The sequence below is a fragment of the Tupaia chinensis genome, unplaced genomic scaffold, assembly GCF_000334495.1.
Source record: "Tupaia chinensis unplaced genomic scaffold, TupChi_1.0 Scaffold000238_1, whole genome shotgun sequence".
Lineage (NCBI taxonomy): Eukaryota > Metazoa > Chordata > Mammalia > Scandentia > Tupaiidae > Tupaia > Tupaia belangeri.
Window position 1 is genome coordinate 5,596,940 of NW_006159716.1, and position 17,746 is coordinate 5,614,685.

The window sequence follows — 17,746 nt, forward strand, 5'->3', positions numbered from 1 at the left end:
TCCTCCTTCCATGGGAGACAGAGCCGGGAGAGCTGGGCCAGCAGCTGCCACAGGTAACAGGGTGGCACTGTTGGGCCCTCGCCAGGACCTTGCTCATAAATTACATCTGCCCTCTAAGCCACACCCTGGTCACCTGGGCTGGGGTGAGAGGGCGGTGAGGAAAATACCAAGAATTCCTTCTGCCTGCTGTATGCCTGAGGACGGATGGCCCGAGCCAGCCAGGCTCAGCTCCCGTTCCCCACCCCTCCAGTCTCCCCCCTCCAAGGCAGCTGCTGCCAGCCTAGCTGGTGTCTGGTGGGGCTGTGGCACACGGCCCAGCATTTATGTTAATGTCAAAGTGGCTTCCACGGGGCAGTCTAACCCTAACCCAGGCTAAGCACCACTGCCTGGGTGACTATGTGGTATCTAAGCCTCACCTTCCTCATCTGAAAACAACCCCCCACACCCCCATATCAGCCTTAAGGAAATAGTTCTGTAAATTGGGTCAGTCTGGGGTGGAAAATGACAGCGCGATGACGAGGGAGGGCATAGCTGTTGGAACTTTCGCGTCTCATTTGTCGTGGGGAACAAGAGTTAGTGGGTGCACCTGTTCCCTGAGAGACTTCTGCCGTAACAGCCCCAGTGAGGGGCAGGCAGGCAGACAAGCACACACACTCCCCCTTCTCAAATGGTGCCATGGACGCAAGGGAGCTCTGATTCATGGGGTCCATGGCCTTCACATCCTCCCTTCATCTGTTCTAAGTTCATGGCTTTAAGAAGTTTGAAAATCATGGTCAGCAGGTGGGGTGGTGATTACGGGTCTGGACTCCCACATGGCCAACCACGGTTTGAGTCCTGGACCCAGCAGCTTGAAAATCACGCTGGACATGTGTGCCTGGGTGCCCAAAATCCCTGAGAGGAGAATGGAGAAGGGATTGCGGTACGGTCATCCCTCCTGGTGGTGGGGGGTGGTGATTTCTCACTTTCCGCCCGTCTCTCTGGTGAGTGCATACACCTTATGGCAAAAACCTAAAGGAAAAAAAGAAACAATTGAAAATCATTGTACTAAATAAATAAGCCCAAACCAAATCTGCTTATATTGTTGGTCAGCATGTAAAACAGCATGTGAAATTATCCTTTTTAAGGGATAATTTAGTAAATTATCTATCAAAATAAAATTGCTATACCTGTTTCCCATTCATTTTACTTCTAAGAATATTTCCAACAGAAACACTTACATAGATGTGCAAAATTATATTTAAAAAGGAAAAAAAATACTAGCCTGAAAAGTGCCTACGAGCTCATCTCCTTCTGCCCCGAACTCCCCCCACTCCCTGTGTGACCTTGACGTCACCCTTGGCTCCCAACTCTGAGGAGGGGGTCCGTGTGGAGACCAGATGGATGGACAGATGTGGACCTACAGGGATGGTCTACTTGAGGCCAGTGGGCAGGTGGCAGTTTTGTTGCATTGTGGAGCTGGGCTGACTGAGAGGGGGCTGGGTCTGGAGCTCAGTGGAGCGGCCATCTTTCTGCTCCTGGCCTCGGCTTCACCTGGGAGAGGTGAGGGGGACCACACTGGCATTTCCGACCCTGGCAGCCTGCCCAACCTGCTTGGCTGGACCAGAAACTGGTCAGGGTGACTGGGAACCTCTGAGGGTCAGAGGTCAGGAGAGATGGCCTCCTGAGGGATTGGGGGGGGCTTGTTGGGTGTGCCTCTGTTTCCCCACGCCCTGCTCCCAACTATCAGGTGGCCAAGGAACACTGTGGGGCTACCGTCCCCCCTGCCCTCCCCAGGTGGCCTGAGGAAGCTGATTTCATCATTTTATCTGTTAAAATGGGAAGAGAAGAAAGAGGTGGCAGACATGAGGAAGGTTGGGGACAGTGTCCCCTGTGTCCTCCAGGTGCAGGGCTTTAAAGCCCCAGTACTTCTCTGCCCCTTGTCCAGGGCGTGCTAGTCCCTCTGGTTTAGGCTTTGGGAAGAAGGGCAACCAGTCTTTGCTTTGGGGTCTCAAACTGCCTTAGGGTCTGGTTCTGACGGACAGACATTCAAATCGTAGTTGAATCATAGCACTGCTTGCAGATCATCTGTCCAGCGCTTGCTGTGTCCTAAGTGCTTTGTGTATGTTCCGATTAGGTGTTATTTGGGGCAGAGAGAAACTGAGGCTAAAAGGCTAGGCTGTGTACCCTGGGACTTGCTGCTACGCTCCCCCTCTATTCAGACTCGCATTTGTCCCACCTCTTCAAGGAGCACAGGCGTGGCTTAGAGACAGCCCTGTAAACCGAGCTTGTGGCCTTGCTGCAGATGGGCTTCCTTGAGTGGCCTTGGGAAGAGGGGCTTGTAAGGACTCGTGGGGAACGTGCCCTGCTGGTTGGTAGTAACTGTCTCCATCCATGCCGACCTCCATACTCCTCTCCCTGCCCTCAGCACACTACTGCCCTTGTGGAGAGTTTCCGGAGGCGCTTCCCACAGGAAAGATCATCCTGGTCACCTCCAGGACCTCTGCCAGCCCCACTGCCACTTACTGTGCCATCTCAAACTCCCTGCTTAGGGCTCTGGTCTCCCTCCCTTACCTCGCCCCTTCCCCAGTGCCTCGCACCCTGCCCTCTCTTCTCTCAGCCCGGTGACCCCCATTCTACCTGAGGCCAGTTGGGAGCTGGTGGTTCCAGCAGCCCCTGTGAGTCCCCCCATTGCTGGGATCGCATCTGCTTCCTGCCCTCCCGCTACATGAAGGCCTCCACCCTGTGGCCAGTGAACTTCGTTAAAACCCAACCACAGAAGATGTCGGGGATGGAGGGGCATTAGAGGATGAGTTAGCCACGCCTCTGGTCCCAGGTACTCAGGACGCTAAGGCAGGAGAATCACACATGGTGAGACCCCATTTTAAAGCACACACACACACACACACACACACACACACACACACAGAGGATACGTTAGCTTTAAATCAATTCAGACCAGAGACTTTACTCTCCATTCTAATTCGTTTATTCACTCATGCAGTGAGTATTTGTTGAGCCCCTACTATGTGCCAGGCAATGTCTAAGCTCTGGAAATACAGTAGTGGAAAAGAACAAATGAAATCCCCTATCCTGGTGAGGTTCTAGCTTACATTCTAGGGTAGTCTCTGCATTGCTGAATCTGGCTGTGCTGTAGACCTGGCTTCACTCTCAGCTAGAGACCTATCCTGCATTTCTCCTTCATCCACAGACAGTGCGGGGGTCAGAGCCACACAGCCTAGTGCACATTCCAGCCCCACCACTGACCTGGGCAAGGCCCATTTCCTCATCTATACAACAGGGGCAGTAGTGCCTAAGTTAGGGTGTAACGATTCGGTGAGCCGAGTGATTCCAAGTGTGTGGATCGGACTTGTCCTAGTAAGTGCTCAAACGGCTATTCAGTATTGACGTTTCTTTGAAATATGAATTATGCCATGCCCACCCACCTCAGAAAGTAGCTGGAAAGGCTACTTTCATAATAGTTTTCCTCTGGGATCATCTGGTAGTGTGGTGGTTAAGGCTCTAGGCTCCCACATGGTTGGCCATGGTTCGATTCCCAGACCTGGCAGCTTGCTTTCCCTCTCTTCATCTCTCTGGTCAAATTGAATAATAATAATAAATAAAATTAAATGAATAATTCTTTATATATTTCTTTATATAGATAGATAGATAGTTCTGTGTTTTCTTTTTCTTTTTTTGAGAGTTTCGCTATACCTTGCCAGAAAGAAAGAGACAGAGAGACAGAAAGTGATAAATCACTCCCCGGGGTGCTGGCCACAATCCTTTCTCCTCCGTTCTCCTCTTGGGATTTTGGGTGGCATGGTGGTTGAGACTCTGGGCTCCCACATGGCTGGCCATAGTTTGAGTCCAGGATCTGGTGGCTTGCTTTCTCACTTTCTCCCTTTCTCTCTTTCTCTGGTGAGTGCACATGCCCTATAGCAATTTAAAAAATAATAATACATTTTTTTGGAGAGAGAGATTTTTACAATAGGGCATATGTACTCACTGGAGAGACGGTGACAGAAAGCGAGAAATCACCCCTTGGGGGGCGGCCATGCTGAAATCCCTTGTCCATTCTCCTCTTGGGATTTTGGTCACACATGCACATACGCTAGACATGAATTTTAAGCTGCTGGGTCCGAGACTCAAATCACATTTGACTACGTGAGAGTCCAGGGACCTAACCCTTATGCCATCTGCTGGTCCCATAGACAATTCTTTAAAAATAAATTTAAAAAAATAGTTATTTATTCAATTCTATTCATTCATTTATTTTAAATTTGACAGAGAGAGAAAGAGGGGAAGTGAGAAAACAAGCCACCAGGTCCCGGACTCGAACCATGGACAGCCATGTGAGTGTCCAGCACCTTAACCACCATGCCACCTGCTGGTCCCCAAAAAATAAATTTAAAAAAAGTTTTTTCTCCATACCATCTAGTACCCTGGACATGTAGAGATTAGTCCTGTTTCACCTTCCAGCTGGAGAGAGCAGGGGAGCTTTCGTGGAATGAAAGGATCGCTGAAGCCAGGGATGGTAAGGGAGGTTCTGCTTGTGATCCAGCAGGCACCCTGGTCCAGGGAAGAATGTTCAGGCTGCATCGTGCAGAGCAGGAGAGATCTGTGACCCTAAAGCGATGGTGCCCGCAGGAGTTGGGGACAGGGCCGGGAGTAGCTGGGTGGGTGCCCATAGCTGCCATCCTTAGATGGTTGGCTTCCCCCATCGCAGCCCTTAGAGGGGGAGGCCCCACCTCAGCCCTGCCTGCCCGTGTCCGAAGGTGGGCAGCATGTCTCAAAGCACTGGGCGTGCTCTCCTGGCAGGATTGGTGTCGCCAGCAAAGAGACCTGCCAAGTGGGACAAGTGGGAAGCCTTCGACTCCCCAGAACCCAGGTTGTGCGGACAGTGGGGGCCTGGTGTGATGGGGTGAGGACGGGACAGTGGCTTATCTGAAGTCTGGGCAAAGGCAGTGTCACTCACTTCGCTGGAGGGCTGTGTCAGAGTGGCTGGACAGGTTTTAGGGCACTGTTTTCTCAGCTGGTGGGAAGGGGTGGGAGTACGCACAGGCCTCCTTCCTGTGGCCTGCGTGGGGAAAGGGGGTGGGATAATAATGCTTAGGACCCAGATGGGCCTGGGTACCAGCCCCATCTTCATTGCATTTAGGGCTGCGACCTCGACCTCGACCTCGACCTCAGCTATGTCCTTAACCTAAGCCCCAGATCCTCATTTGCCAACTGGGAAGAATGACAGTATCTTCCCAGCAGGATCCTGTCCTCATTAACTGAGCGAAATGCACATAACATGCTTACTGCAACACTTGGCACCAGGAAGCCCTCTATAAATCACGGCTGCCTTCCGAGGAGGGTGCAGAGGCAGGGAACTCTGTTCCATCTCCAAACAAGAGCTGGCCCAGGCTGCGTGCAGCTCCCCTTCTCCCATCACTCCCAGGCTTATATGGAAAATGAAAATATTGTCTTGTGTGAATTTGGGAGCCAAGTTAAAGAATCTCTGAGTGAACAGGGGCCGCCTCCTCCCGCGAAAGCTGTTTCCCTAACCCCGAGGACAGGACGCCTTGTCTAACAACGTGTTTGCCTGGCTCCCCCAGGTCCCTCCCCCTAACCCAGCGATGGCCTCGGCCCTGGGTCAGTTCCTCTGTTCTGGGAGACTGGTTAAGGCCTCTTCCTCATCCCGTAAGATCCCACCCATGATCAGTGAGGCATCCCAACCAGAGCCACGACTGCATGAGGTGGGTACAGGGATCTGGCAGGCTGAGTTCCCATCTAGACCTCAGCTCCCTGAGTCCCGCTCTCCCTTGTCAAACGGTGTCTGGCAGAATCACAAGAAGAGCCAGTTCGGTAATTAGGTGGAAAAGTCCCAGTGAGGGGTGTCCCATACACAACAGCACAGCTACTTCTCCAGCCCCTAGTGCCCGGCAGAGCCAAGCTGACTTCCAAGCCAGTTGCGTAGGAACCTTGGGCAGAGGAGGCAACAGCAAGGGGTACTGGGGAGCATAGCGTTGGGGTAGGGGAGGTGCAGAGCAGCCAAGGGGAGAAGCAGTGGGTGTTGACCAGGAGCGTTGAAGCAGCCAAGGGCAGACTGGAAACCAGGCAGCCTGCAGCCTAGCCCAGTTCAGCCATACCCTCTCCTCCCCAGTGGGCACAGCTACTGCCACTGGGTTTTTGCAGGGCGTAGTGGGGAGCTCAGGCCCTTGGAATACTTCCTTTGCTTGCCCTTCACTGGGCGATCTCGATGTCAGCGGAGATCACGGGGAACACATGCTGTCACTCCTTGGTAACCCGGAGGGCAAGGCTACGAGCCATTACCAGAGGGCAAAGCACAGTGGGGAAGGGAAAGGCAGGAAGCCCGGCTTTCTCACCACGCCATCTCCCCACCTTAGCGCCCCTTTTGTCCTGTTCTTCATCTCGTGTTTGATGTCTCCTAAGCACTTCATAATTTCCAGATCGTAGGTCACCCAGGGAGAGCCGTGTGGCATTGTGGGTGGGAGCTGTCTGGAGAAGAGCAAGGCATTTAGCATGTGTGGTCCCTGCCAGCCTAGTGCTAGCAGGCAGCATTCCCCACCATCACTGGAATAAACCGGGTTGGGGGGTATTCCACCCACTCTGCTGTATCCCCAGTGCCTGGCACATACACCGCTCCCCCTCAAGCCACAGTTCCAAATGCTTCTAGAAGACACTCCCAACCCCACTCGAAGGTATGCCTGAAATACAGGCATACCTTCGACAGCAGCCCCGATAGACAGTGGCTACTCCCAGTCTACGTACTTTTCATTATCAGGTTGATAACTTCAAGGGACAGTCCATTCTAAGATTGTTCATTATTCAAAAAAGTCACCCCATCCCCTCGTGCACCTTGACCCGTTACTTAATATATCGTGCGAAGTCCAGTGGAACTAGCTGGGTGTTCACACCCAGAATGCAGCAGGTGTCCTGTGTGTGGCCTGACCCTGCAGAGAACAATCACCGTCCAGCCCTGGGGAGATCTGGGTTGACCCGCCTGAGATTGTATTTACTTTTCTTTTGGCAGCCATTCAAGTGTGTGTGGTTCAGTCGGCTAAAATCCAGGACTTGCCCCCTTCAATCCTATACCCGTCTTTTCCAAACCAAAGGGTAAGACTTGAACTGACCCTGCAGAGAACAATCACCGTCCAGCCCTGGGGAGATCTGGGTTGACCCGCCTGAGATTGTATTTACTTTTCTTTTGGCAGCCATTCAAGTGTGTGTGGTTCACAGTCGGCTAAAATCCAGGACTTGCCCCCTTCAATCCTATACCCGTCTTTTCCAAACCAAAGGGTAAGACTTGAACAATGTTAAAAGACACTCCTATCTTATTAGTTTGGGCCCATATTTCCAGGCTAGATGATTTTTGATTCGCAATACTGCCATTGGTGTAGATAGAACTTTTTTTTAGTTGCCAGAGGGCACATTTGCACACCAAAGACAGAGAGAGCGAGAACAACCCCTTCTCCACTTCTCCGTCCTGATGGGCTGTGAGGCAAGTCCTCACGTGTGCCTGTGTGGGATGTGTTAGAGCTTCCCACCCCATCTGCATCCCTAGTTTTGAGTCCTCTACTCACTGGATTGATAGGCCACAGTGTCCTCACTGTGCTGTTGACTGGACTATGGAAAAGGCCAAAGAGACCTCAGTCCAGGCTGATAATGATCAATACTTCTTGGGGTGGGTTGTTTGCCTTTGAATGTACCCACTTAACCCCAGCTCCACCCACATTTCTGTGTCTTGTCCACATGAATGTCTTTAAGCCCATCTGTTAGCTGCCTTGCTGAAATCTAGATTTGCTGCATTCCACAGAACTTCAAGGCTTTGCAACCCCTTTGGAGAAGGAGATGCACTTAGCTGAGCGTGACTTGTTCTCAGTGAATCTGTACTCGTTCGAGTGTCCGCCAGTCTCCTCTCCCCCTTACAAGGTTTCAAGAAGAGTTCAGGTGTGATTTCCACGTCTTTCCTTTTCATGAAAAGGACAGCTTGTCTTCTGACATCTTTCCTGTCCCCAGTGATTCCACGGGGATGACCCAAACGAGTGCCTCAGTGTCATCCCGGGTACTTCGGTTCCGGTTTAGGTGCTCTCGGGTGCTCTTTCCGGCTGCCCAGTTTAAGGTCGATGTCTGAGATAACAGGTGGAGGCCGAAAGGGAGCTGAGGGGTTCTGCTTTCTCTGCCATCTGTTTAACATTACTAGACAGGGTCCGGTAACTTCCTCATTCTCTTGCTCCAAACATAGGTTTCGCTTTTTCAAACACTCCTTGGATGTCCTCAGTATTTGTTTTAGCTCTCCTGTTGGCTTGTTAGGAGAACCTAAGCATCCTCTGGTTATTTCATGTTTAAGCGGCCTAACCACTAGACAGTGAGTTCTCTGAGGGCAGGGGCCACCTTGGCCACGTTCATTGCAGCCATCCCCACCTCCCACTCGGATGCTGTGCAGCCTTCATGGCCTTCAGAGACACTCTGGCAATTCCGCAGGGGTGTGGGGGGCCCGAGTGGTGTGGTTCGTTGGTTTGTCAGACAAGCATGTCATCATGGAAAATTCTTGATGGAGTGTGCAGATCCATTTCCACGGGCCTGGTGCTGCTGCACGCAGCTCATTCCTTCAGAACAACCCACCCCCTCCTTCCCCTTTCCCACCAAACCTCAGGCATGCCTTGGTGGGTTAGAAGTAGGTTTCCCACCCCCTGCTTCCATCCCTCACTCTGGTCACTTCTCCCTCTGTTCCTGGCTTGATCTTTATAGGAATTTAACTGAGTCCTGCCCTCTGATCTGGGTGGCCCATCCTGGGGTCCCTAGGAACAGGCCATGAACCCTAGACGTAGAGCCCTTTTTTAAGCACTTTAGGGCCCAGGCTGTGCCAGCTGGTAGAGCCCCATCAGTGGGTTGGGGTCAAAACTGTGGACAGAGCTGAAGGATGGAGAGACAGGGTCTAGTGGTTTGGAAACAGGTTTGGCAACTGTCAGAACTTCTGCAGCAGATAAGACCTGTCTCCCGAGGCCTCCCAGTGAACTTCCCCGGGTGGCCTTTTCCCAGGTGCTCATGGTTGCTGGAAGCTCTGGGACTAGTAGTCACCCTGGTATGTACTCACCACGTCCTGATCTGTCCCTGCTGAGGCAGTTGCTCAGCGCAGGGCACAGAGCTAAAGGGTTCCAGAGAAAGGAGGGAAGGGAGGAGCCTGCAGGGGGAGGGTGGCTCCCTACAGGGCTTGGAGAAGAGCGGGCCAAATGGTTTGCATGCCCTCGGAGCATAAATCCAGAGGGCACTGAGCTGACATTAGCAAATATTTTACAGTGGGCTAAAGAGTGTCTAGCCCTGGGACCAGCAGGTAGTGGAATGGTTACATTGCTGGACTCCCACATAGTCAATTGTGGTTCGAGCCCTGGAACCGGTGGCTTGAAATTCATGCTGGCTGCATGTGCATGCCTAAGATCCCGAGAGGAGAAGGGATTGTTAAACACATCAGTGGTGGCTTTAGATTCTTATAGGGGCCTGAACCCTACTATGAACTGCATGTGCCAAGGGATCGAGATTGAGTGCTCTCCTAAACCACCCCCCACCCCATCCATGGAAAAATTGTCTTTTACAAAACCAGTCCCTGGTGCTAAAAAGGTTGGGGACCATTGATCTATGAAACAGAGGAGCTAACTGGCGCCTTGTTGTGCTGATTAAATGAGAAGACTTCTAAGGAGTCTAATGCAGAGCTGTCGATCGGAAAAAGCATCTGGCCTCAGCTCTGGCCTTCATTCTCTCTCTCAGGTAGTATCGGATGCTGCAGATCAGGGCGTGGCCATCACGGGGAACCAGACCTTCAACAACTGGAACTGGCCCAATGCAATGATTTTTGCAGCCACAGTCATCACCACCATTGGTAAGTCCTCTGGGACCTTCAGGACAGCCACGTTGTGCCCCACGCCTCAGAACCTCAGAGGAATCGGCCTTGGATACTCAGCCTGGTCAGGAGTGCAATCAGGCCAGTTAGGGTCTGTCTCTTTCCCACTTTCCCGCGAGTTGATTACATCCTTGGCCATGCCTGGGAGGCTATCCCTGTGAGTCCTGACCTGGGTTTTTTAAGCAGAGAGGACAACATAGTCTGATAGCCAGAGCCATGTAGCGGTGGAACAGGTTGTCACTGCACAAACCCAGGTGGTGCTTACTCACCTAGTGGGTGTCTCTTCTGGTTCTCTGGCTGCATGACCAACCGCCAGAGGTGTTTGTGGCTTGAAACACAAGTTAGTGTCTTCGCCGTTCTGTGGGTTGGCTGGGTTCAGCTGGGCCCTCCGGTGTGGAGGCAGTCATTGATGGCTATGGTGTCACCTCAAAGCTCAACCCGCCTGATGTCCAAGGTGGTCTCTGGCACACATCGGACAGTCGATGCCAGCTGTCAGCGGGGTGCTCTGCGGGGGATGAGAACATGGGTCTCCACGTGTGGGCTCGGGCATCTCATAGAATGGTAGCTGGACTCTAAGAGGGAGAATTCCAAAGTGAGCATTTCAAGAGAAATGCTCAGACCACATCTATGGCCCAGCCAGTCTCCAAGGCCCAGATTCAACAGAGGAAAACGGGACTCACATCCTTAACGTGAGCAGTTGCATAAGAAGGTAGGAAGTTGAGAATGGCCATCTCCGGAGACCATTTACCACAGTGCCTCTGGGGAGTCCTCCCAGAGGGCATCTTTTTCTAATTGGCACAGTGGAGCCTTAGAGAATAATGTAAGACCTGCAGATGGCCGTGGTTCAGTCCCTGTCTTTGGTAAGATGCCGGAAGCATCCATCCCCTTGTTAGAGTGTGATCAAGGGAGGGAAATGTCATTACTTAAGTGTTGATATCACATCAGTCTCCATTGATCCTGAAGAATGGGCCTTCCTAGAGCTGGTTTTATGTGTGCATGTGTGGGTGAGGGGAGACTTCTCAACCTCACTCTTTTTCCTCAGGCTATGGCAATGTGGCTCCCAAGACCCCTGCTGGCCGCCTCTTCTGTGTCTTCTATGGTCTCTTTGGGGTGCCGCTCTGTCTGACCTGGATCAGTGCCCTGGGCAAGTTCTTCGGGGGACGTGCCAAGAGGCTGGGCCAGTTCCTCACCAAGAGAGGCGTGAGCCTGGTATGTCCCCAACCCTGAGTGCTGGGCAGAGATGGGGCAGCGTGGCTGGTGAGGGAAGGCAGGGAAGACAGGAAAGGCTCTAGTCTAGGAACTGGACAGGGCTGGTGTTGGGATAGATGGCAAGACCGGGTTAGGTTGGGAGCATCCCACCTTCCCTTTCCCAGGTGATAAGCCTCCCAGGCTTGGTGCTCAGCTGGCCTCTCCTCAGGCCTCCTCCCCAGCCTTCTGGGTGCCCCTGCCAGGTTTCTTGAGTCTCTGCCATCTTCTGACTTGGTCTCCTGCCACTCCATCAGCGGAAGGCGCAGATCACATGCACGGCCATCTTCATCGTGTGGGGCGTCCTGGTCCACCTGGTGATCCCACCCTTTGTGTTCATGGTGACCGAGGAGTGGGACTACATCGAGGGCCTCTACTACTCCTTCATCACCATCTCCACCATCGGCTTCGGTGACTTCGTGGCTGGTGAGCCCCACCCCTGCCCCCTTGCCTCTGCTCCCCTGCTCCCCTGCTCCGCACCTCCTCCAGTTCAGTTTAGTGTGGGCCCCCCGGTGGGCAGTTAGTGTTCTGGTTCCCCTCCACTCCCCTGCCTGTGTAGGAGGAAGCCAAGGCACAGAGTGACTGCAGAAGGCCCTCCGTGCTCTAGTTCCCTGTCCTGGCCACATCTCTTCCCGCCTCCTCCCCTCTCTTCACCTTCAGTCTCTGATCTGATCCACCTCTCTCTGTTCTCTGGACTCCTGAGCTTGTGTTCACTTGGAGCCAGGAGGAGGGCCTTCTTCTTGCAGGGCTTGTCCCTGTTACCCAGAGAGCCCCTGAGCTGAGCCAGGCCTGCTCGGGCACGGAGCAGCCCTCACCATGCTCAGTGCTGAGGGAGCCATCCCAGAGCTTGGCTCAGAGACCCGAAACGCTCCCCTGCCACGGGCAGCTTGCAGACAAGGGAGGCCTTCTCCCAAATGGCCCTGCCCCCTCAGCCCCGACACTCCCTCCTACTCCTCCCCAACTTAATCCAGGCAGGCCAGGGAGAAGATAAGATTCTTTAGTCCCTTTGTCTGAAGGCCTGCCACCAGCCAGCCAATGGTGCACTGTGTCTGCCCTACACAGCCTCTTGGTGCTTAATCTTCTTGACACCCTGTTTGTTCCCTCAGTGCTGCTGCCCTGCCCGGGTGACCTCTCCCTCTGCTCCGGGGGCTGCAGGTCTCTGCCCACCTCCTCTCCTCAACCAGCTCCTTGCCTAGAGGGTAGGGAGAGGTCACTATTTTTCTGCCCCATTATAAGTGGAATGCTGGTGGGGGGCGGCCGAGTGGGCAGGAGAAGCAGGAAAGAGGCTGGAGCATGCCACTGACCATGGTGAATCTGGGCCTGTTGTCTTGGGAGGTAAATGTGGTCGGAAGCACAAGTCTGCCATTGTCTAGCTGGGCCCCAGAGCAGGCCAAGGAGAAGCATTTGTGCTAGAGAAGTACAGCAATGAATTTAACTGTAGTTTCCCAGCTCTGGCGAGACACCAGGCCTCTGCCTCAGTTTTCACATCTGTAAAAGTGGTACAGATACCAGCACTTCCCACACAGGATGGTGGAAAATGAAATGTCGATATTTGTGAGTTCTGAGGGTGGGGCCTGGCTATGTTAGTGTGCGTCCCCATCATCGTACTCAGCTTATGGTCCAGAGCCCCAAGCAAGGTTGATCTGGGGGCAGACAACATAGATCAACCTGCCTGAGTGTAAAGTCATAAAAGAAATTTCAGATAATCCTGGAGTATAAAAAAACCACCAGAGCCTGGGTTGGAGGAGGTAACCTAGGAAGGCTTCCTGGTGGGGAGTGGCATATAGAGTAGGCAGAGCCCTCCAGGCCAAGGCAAGAGCCAATCTGAGGAAGAAAAACAGGAAGTCAGGGAGGCAGACCTTCTAGGAGAATAAAGGAGTCAGGCTACTTCCTGGCAGGGTCAGTGCCCTTAGGGCCTTCTCAACCCTCTGACCTTCAGCCTCAGTGTATAAACCAGTGAGTCCATTGTCATCTCTGAGGCTGCCAACAGGCGCCCTTCTCATGATTCCCATGCTATTTTATTTTGCTTTATTTTTCCTTCTGTGAGCAAGAGAGACAGGCAAAGAGCGAGCACCTCAATGGGGTTCTGGTGCCGCAATCCACCCCCAGCTCCAGCCAGCCCTGCGTCGTGGGCACACATGTTCAAAGAGGTCTCCAGAGGGGAACCCAGAACTTTACCATGCGGGTCTATCACATCCAGCAACACATTTTACCCCTCGTGCCACGGTCTGGCCCCTCCGGCCTGTTTGGAGCACTGCGTGACATACATGTCTAACAGCTGGTGCAGTAGAACTGCCTGCAAGGCGGTCACTCCAGCAACTTCCTGACCTGCATATTGGTTGCATTACCAGTCCCCCAGACACCCCTTTAGGTACCCTCACCCCAAAGGTAACCACTGTCCTTCGTAGCAGATGAAACTGAGGCCTAGAAACAGGCTCGCGAGTCTGCTGAGTACACGCGCGTTGGGGCCACCGTCCTTCGGGAAGCTGGGCCAAGGACTAGACAGGCCCCTTCCTTTCACACCGCGCTCCCCTCCCGTGTTCTGGCGTGGGGCCTGCTCCACAGCCTCGGCCGTTTCATGTTTCCGGGTCCCTGCTGACCCCGCCTGACGTCCTGGGCTTCCTGTCCTAGGTGTGAACCCCAGTGCCAACTACCACGCCCTGTACCGCTACTTCGTGGAGCTCTGGATCTACCTGGGGCTGGCCTGGCTGTCCCTGTTTGTCAACTGGAAGGTGAGCATGTTCGTGGAAGTCCACAAAGCCATTAAGAAGCGGCGGCGGCGGCGGAAGGAGTCCTTCGAGAGCTCCCCACACTCCAAGAAGGCCCTACAGGTGGCAGGGGGTGCAGTCTCCAAGGACGTCAACATCTTCAGCTTTCTGTCCAAAAAGGAAGAGACCTATAATGACCTCATCAAGCAGATTGGGAAGAAGGCGATGAAGACGAGTGGGGGTGGGGAGAGGGTCCCGGGGCCAGGGCCGGGGCTGGGGCTCGAAGGCGGTGGGTTGCCAGCCCTCCCCACTTCCCTGGCACCCCTGGTGGTCTACTCCAAGAACCGGGTGCCCAGCTTGGAAGAGGTGTCACAGACACTGAGAAGCAAAGGCCACGTGTCGAGGTCCCCTGGGGACGAGGCCAAAGCACAGGCCTCTGAGGATGGCTCTCCGCCCCCTGAGGCGCTCATGAACCAGTTGGACCGCATCAGTGAGGAGGGTGAGCCCTGGGACGCCAAGGACTACCACCCGCTCATCTTCCAGAATGCCAGCATCACCTTTGTGAACGAGGAGGCCTGCCTCTCAGATGAGGAGACCTCCAAGTCCTCACTGGAGGACAACCTGGCAGGGGAGGAGCAGCCCCAGGAGGGTGCTGAGCCCGAGGCACCCCTGAACATGGGTGAGTTCCCCTCCTCGGACGAGTCCACCTTCACCAGCACCGAGTCCGAGCTCTCCGTGCCTTATGAACAGCTGATGGACGAGTACAACAAGGCCAGCAGCCTGAAAGGCACGTGAGGCGGGCCGGCCCCCCACTCCACCTCCGAAGACTTACTCCCTTCACCTTGGGGTGGGGACAGCCCTGGAACTGGGAGTGGGGGGCCTGGGGCCCTTCCTTACTTTCCACCCCCTCTAGCTGGATGCTCCCCATCAATTGTGCATGCCCGGGGATGGGGCCTCTGTTCTGCATCTGAACAGTGCCCTGGCAGTGGGGTGCACCCGGCCTGAGCTTGGCTGTGTATTTGACAATTCAAAGATAGGAGCACAGGACTGACCCTCAGGAGGCCTGTGCCTGCGTGGGTCTTTGGCCGTCATTGGGTTCAATGTCACGCGGTTCTCTGAGGCTGGGGTCCCAGCCGTTTGAATTCACCAGTATTCATGAGCAACTTCTGCTTGCCTGGTGCTGAGCTGAACAGTTCTGAGAGGAAGAGAAGGTCATGAGAGACCCTCTGAAGTGTTTGGAGGGGGGTATGGCTGTGATGTGGAGGGCCGAGACACTTCAGTACCTCGGCAGGAGAAGCCCTGCTCCCCACCCACTGTGGGTGCACCGGCCAGGCCTCTACTGCAAAGCTCAGTAGCATCGAGGCTGCTGGGGGAGAGGGGCGAAGATGGCAGGCTGTCGCCGAAACAGTCCCGTCTCACAGGACCTGGAACAGGGCCAGTGGGGCCTGGGGCCCAGAGGCCCGGTCGTCCTTGTGGACTTACCCAGGCCTTGCCCAAAGAGCCCTTTTCTGTATCTCAGACTCCCTTTGGCCAAGCAACGGCAGATAGGAGGATTTCTGGCCCCCGGAAGTGGTGGAAGTGAGGGTGACTGGGCATGGGCCACTCGAGGCTGGGGGTCCTGGGGCTGGTAGCCAGGGAGCTGCAGGAGTGAGGCCCAACTCCAGCTGGTTCTGGCCCACCCCTCAAGCTCCTTAAGAAAGTGCACCCCCCTATCTGCACCTGAGGACTCATATACCCCATGTAGGGGTGTCCCAGAACTAGGAACTCACTGCCCCCTCCTATTCCCACCAGCCTCCTTGGGTCTTGCCAGCTAGGCCAGGTAAGGCCAGATTGCCCTTGGCCCACAAATGGGGAGCGGCCAGATGTGAATGAGGCTCCTGTCTCCGGCTCATGCTTGTGTGTGTAAGGGAGGAGGGGAAGGGCTAGAGAACGAGATAATGTGAAACTGTACGTGTTTTCGACGAGGGGTGGGCAGAACTTACTGCTGCCCGAGTTCTTGGGCACTCCAAGATGCTCACCCTCAGGCCGGCCCACTCTGCCCTGAATGTTTTTATGTTTTGTTTGTTTTTTATTTTTATTTTTTAATGAACTGCTGTTTTTATATATCTGGAATCCGTTGTAGGCTTCACAGCCAGCGGTTAAAGCGCAGGGTCCAGGGGGTTGGGATGGTCCAGGGTTCACCCTTCTGCCCCAACTCAGTGGGCCCTTTCTTGGTGGCCTTGGCCAAGGTCACAGTGTCATGAGCCAAGTTCCCATGCAGAGCTGGGGAGAGGACAGACAGGCGGGTGAGGTGAGCAGAGGTGGGGAGGGCATCCCTTGCAGGCCACTGGATGCCAGGCCAGAGGGAGGTAATCACACCCTCAGCCCAACACCCTCCCCGCCAGCCCTCCTGCACTGTCCCCACTGTCCCTCCACTGTTGGGCAGTGATGGCATGTGTCCACAACCCACTCGCCCTCCAGCCGGCTGTAGTCTGCCGGCCCAGCAGGCAATGGGAAGGAGCACCTTGTATTTTTCTGTGAAATGTTTTAATGAGCTAGTCTGTGGTGGCTGTCCTGGAATCGCAAACACTGTATGTACATACTGGCAGTGATGTCAAATGTAATTTATTTTAACATTTTTACAATAAAACATGAAGTGGACAGGCCAGCTTCGTGTGTGCTATGTGGGGGGTAGAATAGATGGGTGGGCTGGTTTGTGGCCTCTGAGCAAGGTGGGGAGGGCCCTGGGAGGATCCACAGTGGGCAAGGAGGGAGTCAGGCCAGGCAGGTGTGAAAAGGTTGGGGGTGGTCTGGAAGACAGGAAAGTGAAGAGGGAGGAGAGGGAGTCCTCTCAGGGAAGGTGAGATGAGGGGCCAGACATTGCAGAAGAGTCCAAAAATCAAGAAGGTGGTTCCATAGTTCCAGGAGAGAGGCAGGGGAGATGGTGGTGAGCTGCAGCGTGTGAGTAGGCTCCCCGCACCTTGCAGCAGCCCCGTGAGGTGGGTATTGCATTCCTGTTACGTAAGATGCACAGTGAAGGCAGTTTGTCTTGTGCAGAATCTCCGTAAAAATGGTGAGCAGAGATCCAGACCCAGGCAGCCCAGCCCCTGAGCGTTCCCTCGGGCACCATGATGAGAAGGAAAGGATGACACACCTGGGGTCTTTGGAAAGGGCGTCTGTTTCCAGTTAGGATTAGAGAACTCTGGAGGAGTCCAGGCCTTGTGGCTCAGGGACTGTGCAGGAGGCATATGAGTCCAGGTAGGCGCACCACGACTGAAGAGTGTGAAATGAGGCTTGGTCAGGCTTAGTGACAATTTGAGGGCCCTTTACTCAACACAACCCAAGACGATTATTGAACTCATTGGAAAAAAGTTAAAAGTTCTGTGATTTTAGGAATGGACCACATTATAAGGGCATGAATGAGTTTAAAAAGGATCATATGTATTGGCCAATTAAATCTGTAACTACTTTTAAATTCTTATGTATTCATTGTGCCAAAGAGCAGGTGTTTGTGCAGGGAAGCACCTCTCAGTGGGATCTGGCCATGCCACAATTCTTTTTCTCCAATTCTCCACTCTTTTTTTTTTTTGGAGAGGTTTTTGCTATAGGACGTGTGCACTCACCAGAAAGACAGAGAGAGACAGAGAGACAGAAAGTGAGAAATCACCCCCCGGGGGGATGGCCATGCCACAATCCCTTCTCCTCCATTCTCCTCTCGGGATCTTGGGCACGCACACACACGCACCTGGCATGAGTTTAAGCCACTGGGTCCGGGACTCGAACTGCGGTTGATTACATGGGAGTCCAGCGACATAGCCATTATGCTAACTGCTGGTCCCTCCAATTCCCCACTCTTGAGATGCCAGGCATGCACATGTGCCCATCAATAAGCTGCTGGGACTGGGACTCAAGCCTTGGTAAACCGCGTGGGATC

The 17,746-nt window shown here is 53.9% G+C and overlaps 1 protein-coding gene across 4 annotated transcripts in view; it reads left to right on the top strand.

The window, feature by feature from the left end:
- KCNK5 (potassium two pore domain channel subfamily K member 5) overlaps positions 1 to 16,480 on the top strand; it is a 43,836-nt gene extending 27,356 nt beyond the window's left edge. For 3 of the 4 annotated variants that reach the window (XM_006148613.3, XM_014587858.2, XM_027771925.1), the window contains 4 exons: positions 9,748 to 9,859; positions 10,923 to 11,089; positions 11,383 to 11,551; positions 13,757 to 16,480. In XM_006148613.3, the coding sequence (XP_006148675.1) occupies positions 9,748 to 9,859; positions 10,923 to 11,089; positions 11,383 to 11,551; positions 13,757 to 14,628 (1,320 nt within the window). In that variant the 3' untranslated portion in view covers positions 14,629 to 16,480. Of the gene's footprint in view, positions 1 to 7,331; positions 7,933 to 9,747; positions 9,860 to 10,922; positions 11,090 to 11,382; positions 11,552 to 13,756 lie in introns of those variants that run through there. The other variant, XM_027771924.1, reaches the window with a different exon arrangement.
- The last annotated feature ends 1,266 nt before the right edge of the window (positions 16,481 to 17,746 follow it).